The 13,048-nt window shown below is 43.0% G+C and overlaps 1 protein-coding gene across 5 annotated transcripts in view; it reads right to left on the reverse strand.

Annotated features, from left to right (window-relative positions):
• Positions 1-115: 115 nt before the first annotated feature.
• GNB4 (G protein subunit beta 4) overlaps positions 116-13,048 on the reverse strand; it is a 30,803-nt gene continuing 17,870 nt past the window's right edge. For 4 of the 5 annotated variants that reach the window (XM_041467654.1, XM_041467658.1, XM_041467656.1 and 1 more), the window contains exons 3-10: positions 11,264-11,302; positions 10,460-10,566; positions 9,544-9,607; positions 8,641-8,803; positions 8,423-8,489; positions 8,085-8,286; positions 6,711-6,927; positions 116-4,898 (exon numbers count right to left, since the gene is read on the reverse strand). In XM_041467654.1, coding sequence (XP_041323588.1) covers positions 4,792-4,898; positions 6,711-6,927; positions 8,085-8,286; positions 8,423-8,489; positions 8,641-8,803; positions 9,544-9,607; positions 10,460-10,566; positions 11,264-11,302 — 966 coding nt within the window. In that variant the 3' untranslated portion in view covers positions 116-4,791. Of the gene's footprint in view, positions 4,899-6,710; positions 6,928-8,084; positions 8,287-8,422; positions 8,490-8,640; positions 8,804-9,543; positions 9,608-10,459; positions 10,567-11,263; positions 11,303-13,048 lie in introns of those variants that run through there. The other variant, XM_041467659.1, reaches the window with a different exon arrangement.

The raw sequence follows: 13,048 nt of genomic DNA on the forward strand, positions 1-13,048 counted from the left end.
TAATGCAGATCCAGGACAGGTCCCAGCTGCTGCTCTGGGACTGCTCCAATCCCCACCCCAGGGACACTTTGAGGCCAGGGGCTGCTCTAATACAACACTGACAGCTGAGCCAGGCTGGTTAAAAGCACTTGTTTATTGGTTACAATATCAACTCATGGCAACATCTTTCACTGAGCCACTGTACAAATACAAAGAAAAAGATCCATCGTGGAAAAAAAAGCTATAAACAAAGTTCATAGCAAGTGATTTTTTTGTCACAGGGAAGTCTTTTTACAACAGCACTGTTAAAGAACAAATGGCACAAGTCCCTGGTTTTTTAATAGCTTAAATAAAAGCTTTAAGACTGTTTCTGAATACATACATAATCCAAAGGCAGTGCAGAATCACTTCATAATTGGTAACATTACCAAAGTTTTCCAAAGTAGTCAGCAACAAGTAAAAACAAAAAAAAAAAGCTGATGAGAGATGCTGGGAACTAAAGGCAAAGTAAAATTAAGCATGTTTAGAAGCACTTTGCTTTGGACTCCTTTGGATGTAATATGTACTACAAGTGTTCAGATGCTTTTATTAAAAAAAAAAAAAAAAAAAGAAAAACACAAAGAGAGCACCATTGTGTAAGTAAAACAAAGGCTTGAAATACCTAAGACTATCCACCGAAGTCCTTATTAGTTAAAACCTAAACATACTGTGTGGTATAAGAATGTCAGGCACATGTAATCTGTTATCAGTTATATCAATTAGTAACACTGTTCACACATTTACCATAACAACACTGCATTAACATTCTGCATGTATTTTACATAACCAGCAATTGGATAAAAGGCTCTGGTGCCTCTGAAGTGTAGGAGTGTGACCAGCATGCATGCCAGAGTACTGGATACACAGTGCACCATCAACCCATGCTAAGTACTTGGACAGGAAATGCTATCTCAAAACCAGCCATTCTGCTACACAACCATTGATACCAACTAGTCCGATTAGCCAAAACTCTCACCAACATCTTAAAGCACAGCACTAAACCTAGTGGAGGTGACAGTGTCCCCAGAGAGGACAGACTACAACTCTGGGAATGTTTTCACAATGTTTTCATTCCATCTTAAACAATTAATGTGAACTTCATCAAGGGATGAGCGGTTACACAACTGAAGGAAGGAGTCAACTACTTCCACCCCAGTGAGGACACACTGAGACCTGCTGCTGCTCCAGCTCAGCTTTGCCAAGGCAAGGTCAGGCCATGTCCTGGGGCAGGAAAAGCCTCTTGAATGCAAGTTGCCTTTGGAGTGGTACAAATCCTGTCAAACCACGAGCTGTCGGCTCTGGCAGCACTGCCATGGATCTGCAGTTCAGCACAGCAGACAGCAGTGTTTGCAAGGAAAAGGGCTGCAGACAGATGGAACCAGGCCCCATTGCTGAAGTGCATGAGCAAACAGCACGAAGCCACAGCAGCTTTCTGTGGTTTCCAGGATCTCAGACTGCTTTCTCCACCAATGAACAGCCATCCAAGGCTACATGGGAACAAGCCCAGGCTGGGCACTTGCCTGAAGGGAGAACTCTCTATTGGAAAGTTAGATCACATTAGAAAATGCTGACAAACTCTACCAGAATAAAATAAACCTTGTTACATCAAGCACATGGTTCTGCTTCCCAAGCCGTAACAGACTGCCTTTAGAAGAGAGGCTGGGCAAGAGTTGCTCTGCCACTGTTTGGCACAATGCTCTTGGTTACTCCAGTTCTGTAATAACAACTTATTTCAAATTCAGCTAACGATGTAGTCTGGCTACAAACTTTTAAAGCCAGTGAAGATGTGCCCACTCATGCTGCAAGACCTGCTGCAAGTTTGCTGCCATGGTGCAGAGTCACACAAGCTGCACACCTGGGCCCACATCAACTGCAGGCACACACCAGTTTCTTTGAAATTCAAAGCCGGGGTAAAACCTATCAAGGGTCATTTTAATACCTTCCTTCTTTTAGGAGGAGTTTGAGCTTTTACCATAAAAGCCACCACCACTTTAGCTGGGGCACTGACCTCGAGAAGTCCCTACCAGCCATTTCAAGAAGGGAATGCCACAGCCTGAGTCGTTCTGTGGCATCACACAGTACCTGTGGTACTGAAATCTGCAGGCTTGAAAAACAACCCACAGCCAGGCAGTAGTGGAACAGCAAACATCACCTGGGCAGATCTATCACAGGCTTCCCACAGGCTCCAAACCGCACCAGACGCCGACTCCCCCGCGGTGCTCAGGCTTCTCCCAGGTCTCGTGTGCTGACAGCAGAGCCCCTCAGACCTGGGGTGAGCGAGGAGTAGAGGCAGGCACAGCTCTGTGATGCCGTTGGACACCTCAGCAAGTAGTTGGCATTCCTTAGGATTTATTTTAAAAGCAGCTGAATCCAAGAGGCAACAGCCATCCAACAATGACAGTGAAGTTATTTGCAGTAATACCTGTACAAGAGCCATTACCACTGTTACAGGCTACCTGAACTGGTAAGAAAAGTTATATACAGCTGTAAAATTTGTTTTGGAGTTTCACAAGTAGAAACCAGTTTTAATACCAGAATGTAAAAATGGCACCTGTTTCGGCAAAGGTGTTGACTAGGAAATTGGTTCAAAACACACTTCTATGGAAAAGAATTTTTTTAGAAAAAGAATATTTTCTTAAAATTCCTTAGTAACAAATTTCCAGAATGATTCACTCAAGGCAGCTGTGAGTTAAAAAAAATAATCAAGTGCACCACTAAAAAATAAACTGAGTCTGCAAGATCCCAAAGAGCTGCTCACTTAAGAGAGTTACAAGAATTCCATAACAGTTCTATAAATGCAGACAGATCACAAAGCAAAACACTGAAGAATTCCTGTGAGACACAATACAGTGGGATTTTGGTCCTACACCACAGGCTGCTGTTAGGAAATGTTCCTTCTCCAGTATAAGAGCGCCTTTTTCTTATTTTAAAGTGAATTTACTGTGATTGACTGGTACATTTATTGGCACCTTCACCATTACAGACATGGCGAGTTTACAGGCACAGTCTGGAAGTACTGAAATTTAGGATTAAAAAATGTCAAAAACTTGACCAAAGTCATCTCAGCCAGAAATCCATGTGGATGTACTACAGGATTCTGGGTCCTTCTCTTCCCTACCTGGCCCAGAGACACCCAGACTCCCCATCAGTTCCAATGACTGACGACTAACATCATCTTCCAACCTGGTGATTTAAAATTCAGGTTATCTTTAAAGTAAGTCACTTAAGAGGAGCCAATAGACTTAATCCCCCATTCCAGAATAGCCACAGATATTCAGATTCCCAAGGGAACATCCACTGTGAGTGCAGACATGCTGCCAGGCACCAAAAAGTTAAGCAACCTCCCTGGGCAGTTTCAAATGGACATCAGTCACATGATTTTCCTGTCTCTGCACTGAACTGTACTTGGTGACATTTCTAAGCAACTGACATCAAAATCAGAATCAAATCAGGAAAGGAGCAGAAATGGCCATTTACGGTGTTGGAGCTGCAGAACATCTGGCATCATGAAACCCCCATGGCACAGCCCTCAGTGAGCACACAAAACAAGCACACATCCTCAAGGTTATGCTGGAAGTTTTCAGGGGTCACACAGGTGCAGTTAAGTTACACAATTCCTTTGGTAATTCACACTGCACAGAACTAACAACAAGCACTTTTGGCTGTGGTGTTCTTTGGCAACCCCTGAATCTGGAGGGGAATTACAAGCAATTAACTGCAGAGTTCAATCCTCTTTAGGAATTTAAGCAAAGTCCTCCTGAATTTCTCAGTTGGTGTGGAATGAGCAATCTCTGCACACACTGCTCTGGGCTCTGAGCAGCAGCCAAGTCACTGTGAGTGCAGATCAGCTGGAGCTTGTTAGGAGCCAAACCCACACGTTTGGCCAGAGCCGAACTGGCCACAGCACTCGGCCACTTGGCTTCTGTACCCACGGACTGCACGGAATAACTGATGCACAAACCTGCAGGGAGGAAGCTAAAATGTCTGGATTTACTTTATTTTCCAATTATTTCTGCTGTTGGTGCAAGTCTACCTGGCATTAACTCCTTGGTGTCTGGAGGTCATGACTGCCAACGGATGAACCAGGAACCACTGGCTTGAAGGAAGAACCCCCCTGATCAAAAATAGGCAAGCAGGTCAAGAAGTGAGTGAATAAGGCGGTAGGTATTAACTGGGAGTCTCCAGGGCCTTGAAAAAAAATTCAAATGCCTTCCATTATAAAAAACACATACATACCATTGGCTTCACTTTATCTACAGTAAATTCACAAAAACATTTAAAACAGCAATCTAGTTCACCCACTACAAAACTCAGAAGTGACATCTCTGGTTAAAAGCAAAGCTATAAATGTAGTTCCATAAAAAATGCAAACATATTTCTTTACATACAGACAAATGTTACATGATTGGCTGCTATAATGTGTATATTCTGTTATGTACAAAAAAAAGTACAGGATTAGCAGACTGAGCACAAGCAAAAACCCTTCAAGGACAATCTAACCAAACCACCAATAACAAAAAGACTGGCTCTTAGTTTGTCGGTCACCATGATTATGTGTGCTGGCCCCTTTTAAAAAGTCAGTGATTTCTTCCCCCCTCCCCTATTTCTTCACTTGATTTTTTTTCTAGTTTACAGAAAGCCTTTTTGTGTAATAATCAGTGAATAGAAAAACTTCACCTGCAAATACAAGGTAGAAATGTTATTTCACAGCTATAGGCTGCAGCATTGATCTCTCCAGATCTCAAATGGAGAATGTACATGTTTGGCTCCCAGTTAATTCCAGATTCTGAGAAAACTGTCCCAAGACCCTGTAGCTACAGCCATGCCGTCATCAGTAACACCTAAACAGCTGACACGGTTGTCATGGCCAGCCAGGACACCTAGAAAAGAAGAAGCAATGGAAGTTTAGTGTCTGCAAGATGTCAAGGACTTCAGTTGTTACTCTGCTCTCCCAAGAAAGCCTTAAGTGTACTAAAAAAGATGCAATGCAAGATCTTAAATCTCCTTTTTGTCTTTACTCTGAGGAACCACATAGACTGTAACAGCCTTATAAAAAAACCCAACAATAAGGTATGTAAAAATATCTACACACAATATTGCCTCCATTTTTCTCTCTGCCCTTACGACTTCTTTCTGTTCCACAGATGTCTTCCTTAATCAGGCTCTCTGCTGGTTCTTCCCTGTTTTCTACAGTGCTGTGCACAATTTCAGCCATCGAGCACTCCCAAAATTCAGTGTGATGTTTCCTATATTAACTACCTTGAGTTTCCCAAGTTTGGCAAACCCTAGGAATTACAAATCCCCCATATATTGTGACAAATGGAAGAGCAGTGCTAGCCTGCCTCTCTTCTGCTTTGGTTCTGTTTTCTCTCTAAGTCTTCTTGCCCTTGTCTGCTCTCCCAAGGTTCCTATCCAGGTGTAGTAGAACTAAGGAAAAGGATTTATTTACAGTCTGAACAGCAGAACTGACGTTCAGAACTGAACCAGGCCCAAGCATTTAAGTTACTGTAAGAAGTGAGAATGAACTAGCTGTGCTATAAAACAAGCTGTGTCCTGACAAAAGTGACTGATCCAAGGACCAGTAATTTCCACTTTCTCCCAACATCAGAGAATGCAAAGCCAAAAGACTCCTGTTGCTACAGCTGCATTACTGCCATGGGTGCAAAATACAATGCAAACGTGTAATTTTTCACTACTTAATTCCATACACTTCAGTGAAATACGTTTTCTGTAGATGCAATTTTGGAGGGCATTCCTAAGCCTCAAGAGCTGGGATCTCCCAGCACACAGATCTGTAAAGCCCAAGAAAGGCCTGTTCTCCTGACTCATTTACTGCTCACACCACGGAGATGGAACTGAAATGCAGTGCAACTTCTGGAAGACACAACCAAATTGTCCTAGATTGCCAAGCAATGTGTATTCTATTTGCCATCTGTCAGAGGTGTGGCAGTTATCTTCTGTTAATTAGGCAGTTTTCCTTATCTCTTCCACAATCCATCCTCCCTCCAGGGAGGTATCATCTGTTAATGGGCCACTGAGTGTCACTGCATGACTGATAAAATTACAGCATCCCACTGTGAGATGCCCCACCCAGAAGGAGGAACCAAGCATTCCTAACTGGATATAATCTGAGATTCTGGGACACCAGAACAGCCCTTCCACTGGATTTCCCAGCGGAGCAGCTGCCTTTTCCACTGGATCTTCAGAGGAAGACTACACCCTTCTACAGGATCACTGCTCCAACACAGCCACATCTGACACTGCAGGGGGACTGCAGCCACATTTCCAATTGAACTGCTACCAACACCCTGACCAACAGGGTGGCAGGTTGTATTCTGACTCAGTGTTGTTTTGATTTACTGCATTGTTTATCTTGTTTTTATTTTCTTCCCTAATAAAGAACTGTTATTCCTGTTCCCATATCTTTGCCTGAGAGCCCCCCTTAATTTCAAATGTATAACAACTCCGAGGAAGGAGGTTTACGTTTTCCATTTCAGGGGAGTCTCCTGCCTTCCTCAGCAGACACCTGTCTTTCCAAACCACGACACAAATGCAATAAAAGGATGCCACTTCAAGAGAAAACAGCACTAAAAGGAATCAAGCAGATCCACATCATCAGCACCAGCACGGCCCTGGCTCTGCGTTCTGCACGGATTTTGGCCGTGCAGGGCTGCCAACAGCCGTGTCCTCACCTGCCCTCTCCCCTTTGAGGGTGTCCCACACGTTGCAGTTGAAGTCGTCGTAGCCCGCGAGCAGGAGGCGCCCGCTCTTGGAGAAGGCGACGGAGGTGATGCCGCAGATGATGTTGTCGTGCGAGTACATCATCAGCTCCTGGTCCGCGCGCAGGTCGAACAGCCGGCACGTGGCGTCGTCAGAGCCGGTGGCGAACGCGTGGCCGTTGGGGAAAAACTGCAAGGTGGGAACAGACACAGGAGTTCAACACTGAAAATGTACACTGGTCATGGTCAGCTGAACAGCACAGGATTGTTTTACTAGGCAAAGGCAGAATGGTTTATTTTAAACAAGCGTCTGCATGTTGGAAAATGCACGTACACAGCTATGCAAGGGAACACCTCTGGAACAGCACCAGGGACACCTGAGTGACTGGAATTACAGCCAGGCAGTTCCTGTGTGTGCTGTAAGAGCAGTCACAGGGGATGCCACTGACTCCTACAAAATGAAGCAAACCCCAGCTCTGCACATCCTGGCTGAAGTGGAACACAGTGTTCCATCCTGAGCTGGTCAGCCAGGCTGGCTCAGCCAAGACAGAAGACTGCAAACAAGCAAGTCAATTTCCTAAAAAAATCTACTCCAAATGTGAGTTATTCTCTGAACAGCAATATTGATTGAAATGGGAATGGAGAGAGCCCAGCACATCTCAGGGTCCAGGTCTAAGTATAGGAACTACATTTTTGTACTGGTCATGTGTTTGGTATTTTCTCAGCCTTAACAATTTTTCATGTTTATCAAAAACAGATGCAGCTTCAACTTAGACTTCTTTCTCTATTTACCAGAGCCTGGATATTGCAGATCAGAACATAGTGTTACTATGACAGAGGGGAAATATAATCCAGTTTCTAAATATTACCATTTTATTCCAGGGAATATTCAATATCAATACTGATTTTAATTGCCTTCCAAAATACTTCACTGAAAGCTCTTTTTGTTCAACAAAAAAACCTTAAGATGAGGATGCTTGGCTCTGTTGCACCCTCTCAGTATATTGCATTTATCTATAATTTTCAGTTTTTAACACATTGCCATACTCCAAAAAGCTTCCCTAGTCCATTCTTTACTTCTTAAAAAAAGTCATGTCTCAGTTACTGAATAAAAACACAGGCGAAACTATTCCAGGAACAGCGCAGTGCATCACAGACAATGGCAATAATAATTCAGTTACAAAGTAGATTGTAAGTTATTACACATGTTACATACAATTTAACATTCTCTATCCCAACTAATTGATTTTAAATCAAGGCAGCTCAGTAGACTCTAAGCTGAATTCATGCAAATGTAGCCTTTATCCTCCCCCTTTCTTCCCACGTGAAAAGAGGAGGATCACTTACACAAACTGCATTAATGTCTGACACGTGCCCTGTGAACGACTGCCTGCACATCCCATCGCGGATATCCCAAAGCTTCGAGGAGGCATCGCAGGCGCCCGAGACAAAAGTCCTCATGTCTGGACTCAGGGAGAGGCTCATCACATCTCCAGTGTGCCCAGTGAACGTGGTGGTCTGCTGGCCAGTTTCAATATCCCACAAAGCACTGCAGATGAAGTTAACACAACGTCTGTCATTATTTCAGAGTCCAAATTTTAAATACAAATTAAGGCACTGGAGAGAAGAAAAAAAAAAGGAAGAAAGAAGAAGTGGGGGAAGGCCAGCTCAGCTCAAAAACTCACCAAGTGGTGTCTCCTGAGCTAGTGACAATTTGGTTGTCATCTAGGAAGCGACAACAGGACAAGTATCCTAAAAACAAAACAGCTGTGTAAGGGTTTGACCCAGGAGCAATGACTGAAGGTTGAAATGCAAGAACAGCATCCAAGCTCTCCCCCACAAGCAGTGCCCTGCCCTGCAGGGCTGTTTCCCCGGTGCAGTAACAGCAGGTGAAGCAGCTGACCTGTGTGCCCCGGCAGCTCGCGGCTCACTCGCACGTTGCCCTCCCTGGTTTTCAGGTTGTAGATGGAGCAGATGTTGTCCAAGCCTCCGCAGGCCACGTAGTTGCCGGAGGGAGCGTAGGCACAGGTCATCACCCAGGAGGACCTCAGGGGGATGGCGTGCATCTGCAGAGACACTCCTGGGTCAGGGCACAAACACCAGGGCCACGGGGCACCCCCAGCACCAGTGTTTGGGTTCATGACCCATCACAATGCTCACTGCATTTTACACACCCACAGCTGCTGGGTGAGATACCAGCAGTATCTGCAGGGCAGATTTACACATCTTCAGTACGTTATCTCATTGCAAAGCTATTGTGAACTTAAACATTCACAATCTTCGTTTATTCTAGTTAAGATTTCTCTGTCCAACTTTTTTACATCTTTAACTACAGGTTGTTAGACAGGATGGCTGTCCCCATGGAGACTGCATGGTTTACAGAAGAAAAGCTCCACTCCACACTACCTAAGCTTTTCCCTAACAGCTGCTTTTCTTCCTTCTCCTTCCTCTGTCCTCAAACCCAAAGCACTCTTGTAAATTATGAGGTTGTGTATTTCTATAATTCAAAAACCAAGTTCGTTTTAGAAGCAACAGCACACAGGCCCAGAGCTCTGGCTACTGCACTAGGCAAGTAAAAGTGAAAATGTTACATGTTATTATGTAATTAACTATTGCTTCAGAGACACAACCTACAACACATCACTAGTGCTCAGCCAGCCATGAAAGGAACAAAAGAGATTGTCTGAACGAGAAAGACTACTTTAGATTTTTGACCTGCAGCCATAGTAAAAGACAGAAACAAGCTCATTCAAACACTTATATACAACTTATATATGAATTATTGATAAGGATTATAAATATCTACCTTATTTGTTGTATAACTATCCCAAATAATTAATTTTCCATCTTGAGAAGCACTGACTAGTAGCCTAAATATGAACACAAAATAAAATATGTTAATATAAAGCAAACAAAAAAAATCTAAAAATAGACATACATCATGCATGATTGTCAAGAGATTCAGAAGTTTCGTAATTTCTTTATTACCCTCTGCTTTTTCATTTTATTGATGGGGTGCATTTGTTGGGAAAAGTCTGCAAAGATCTACATCTCCATATCACCTGACTGAGGAATCCCATGGGGACTCATGACTGAAAATTAACACAAGCAAACAACTTACTAAAAACACATTTTATGAACTCTCTCCACAACTGCTTTCATTATTCATGTAACTACAGAGTTACACAAAAGCAAATAAGGAATTTAGGCAAAAATAAATATTGAGAAGAGATTCTAGATTAATTCCTCTCTGGAGGAGACAATACAGAGCAGAGCACAAGGCAGTGTTTACATCTCACCATCAGCTGCTCTAAAGGCAGCAAAACAAAACTCCAAGTTACTTTTCCCACTATGTACAAAATTATCTTCTTTTCAATTAAATAAAAATTTGTCAATAAAGTTATTAAATCCCTACCACAGAAGTTACATAAATATCCAACATTTTGGAACACACAAAATCCAACATTCCAAAAAAAATGCTTCATCACATACTCTTTCTTGCTTAAACAGACTCAAAAACTTAACTGAAAATTGAAAGAAGGAGAAAGCAAAATGCCCACGGCAAGAACAGGCAAAGTTCTCTGAACCCCACCAGTGCTGGTCTGTGATGCCCTGCAAGGCACCAGCAGCACTCCACGGGGCTCCAGGGCCTGACATGAAACTGGAGGTGCCAGTGGGATCCCCAGCCCGTCCCTGGCAGCTCCAAGGCTCCCTGTACACACCTGGAGTCGGATCCCCAGTGCATGGCGTAGATTTTGGCTAAGTGACCTCTGAGCGTGCGCCGGGTTCGCATTTGGATTCGACCCACGGAGTCCAGACTTGTTGTGATCTAAAAATAAACAAAACAAACCCCTGAGATACTGGGAACTATTTTTAGTGCACAAGGAAACAAAAATACATTTGAACTTTGATAGAATATTATCTATCTTGGCACACAACAAATCCATTAAAAAATAAGATACTGGTGTACACCCAGCAACGCCGACACAAACAGATTTTACAGAGACATAACACACTTCACAGTGGCTACAATGAAACTTCAGGAAGCTCTTTTAAAATACTTGTACATTATACTAAGACTACTTCATATTATTAAATCTCAAAGTTTTCAATTTAATCAAATGAAATAAAATGCTCCAGTATTCATTACACTGTTACTTTTTAAAGCATGGTAGAACTTTATACGCAAAATAATTCTGTTTCCAAAAAACCTCCAAAAGATGTTTATTTAAATATTTCTAAATATATTTAACACAATAAACATACTCTACTTAAAAGGTAAACTGGAAGCAGGATCCATTATAATAGTGAGGGGGGGGTTGACTGTTTTTCTGTTTTGTTTATTTGGTTTTTTTTAGTGAGGCTTTATACAGTTATTTAAAACTAAACAAACACACTGTACATTTCCAAAGGCTTCTTTCACTTTATTCTTTCAGTTACTGAACAGGAACACGCTGGAGTCACAAACTGATCTTTTTATTTTTTTATCTCTCAAGAAACAGCCTACACAAAGAACAGAAACGTACCTGAGCAAGAGTTGTGTCACTACAGGCTTTCCTGGCATCCTGAAACAAAAAATGGAACAAGCTGAATTGGAAAGGCAACACTGAGCATCAACTGAGAGGGTCTAAAGGAAAAGTAACTCTTGAGCTAAATTTCAAGACACTCAAAGCCACACACCACCACCAACTGACACGCCAATGTTCCTTCTGTCACCCTAATGTGTTTTATTGTGCAAGGAATCTAAAAAGCAATGGCACACAACGAGGGGTAGTGGAGGAAGAGGGACTTAAGAAAGGCCATGCCCCAGCAGCCTTTGAATCTCCCTTTCTACAGACTATGGGATTCAAAGGCATTTGGAGCCATCCTGAAGTCCCAGTGCCTACCCTTTTCCCTGTACTCCTTCCCTGGGGTGGATGTGCTTGCTCAGGGTGTGCTGAGCACAAGGGAAGAACTGATCCACCTGGAAAAGCAACCACATATTACACAGGATTAGCAAGCTCTGTGCCACATGAGGCTCTTGCACAGATTAACCCTCCTGCTGGCTGGGAGAGCAGGATCTGGGAGCAGGACAGACAGCAGGATTACCACAGCTCAGTGATGATGTACTTGACACAAATTGAAAGGGAAAAAATGGCCCAGTTACACCCTCACCCATTTCATGGAATGGGTGGTGCCCAGATCTCCACACTGACACTCCATGGTTTTTCCTTATCTCAGACTCTATGGACACAGGACTTGTTTCCTGCACATGATTCAACCTGACCTAGAAAACAGACTTGACTTCCATTTGCATAATTCAGAGCCCCAGACTGAACCCCTGGCACAGGAGAGCTCCACTGAGCCTCACCTGCAACACAGACTGTGCAAGAGCTGGTTTAGTCACAGCTGAGACTGCACTGCTCTCCTGAGCTCAGGGCCCCTTCCCAGGACACAGAACCAGGCATGGCAGCACCTCCTCCTGAGAAAATGGCTTAAACTGCCTTGAAGTCAGGCAGGAGCAGTGCAGCACAAACTGAAGTTAAAACCATCACCAGGAGCAGCCACAGAACGCCCTCAACTCCTGGAAATTTCTCCACCTCGTGCAACCACTGAAGCGGCCACCCAAAAACAATGGTGCCTCTTCACCAGCACTTTGTGTGTCCCTCCAAAGTGCAGTCTGTGCAGATTGGTCAGTCTGTCCCTCTGTGAGCAGGAACAGAAACATTTGCTTGCACATTTTGGAACTGCCTCAACACAATCAGGCTGGGATCCTCAAGCTTCTTCAAGCTCTTGCTTGAGAGTTACTTGACATTGCAACTTTATCATTTCTTAAGTGCATGTTTATTTTGACCACCCTTTATAGCTCTCCTCCCAAAAAGCAAGCCTGAGAGTAGATTAAGTCATCTCAACTTATTTTTATAATGTCTGAACTGTAGAAATATTTATAAAATGTTGACGTCTGGAATCAGGAGGGGTTTAAAATACCAAAGCAGCAAATCCCTTAGCACTAAGGACTTATTTCATCCACAGGAAGAAACACACTGGATTTTAAATGACTACTTGTTTAATGGTCCTGAAATAGTTGAAAATGTTCAACATAAAATGAATTCTGAATGCAGTCTGAATTAAACAAAGCATTTTTTCTATTTAAGAGCAAGCTATTAGCAACTCCTATATTTGAGGCTGTCTAATATTTGACATACAATTGGCAAAATTGCAGGAAAGGAGAGTTTCAACAGGCTATTTTAACTCTTACCTTGAAACTGTATTTCTACATATGCATCATCATAACATAATCATTAGTGTCAAAACATAAAAAAGCTCCTTTA

The sequence above is a fragment of the Pyrgilauda ruficollis genome, unplaced genomic scaffold, assembly GCF_017590135.1.
Source record: "Pyrgilauda ruficollis isolate IOZ18807 unplaced genomic scaffold, ASM1759013v1 scaffold21, whole genome shotgun sequence".
Lineage (NCBI taxonomy): Eukaryota > Metazoa > Chordata > Aves > Passeriformes > Passeridae > Pyrgilauda > Pyrgilauda ruficollis.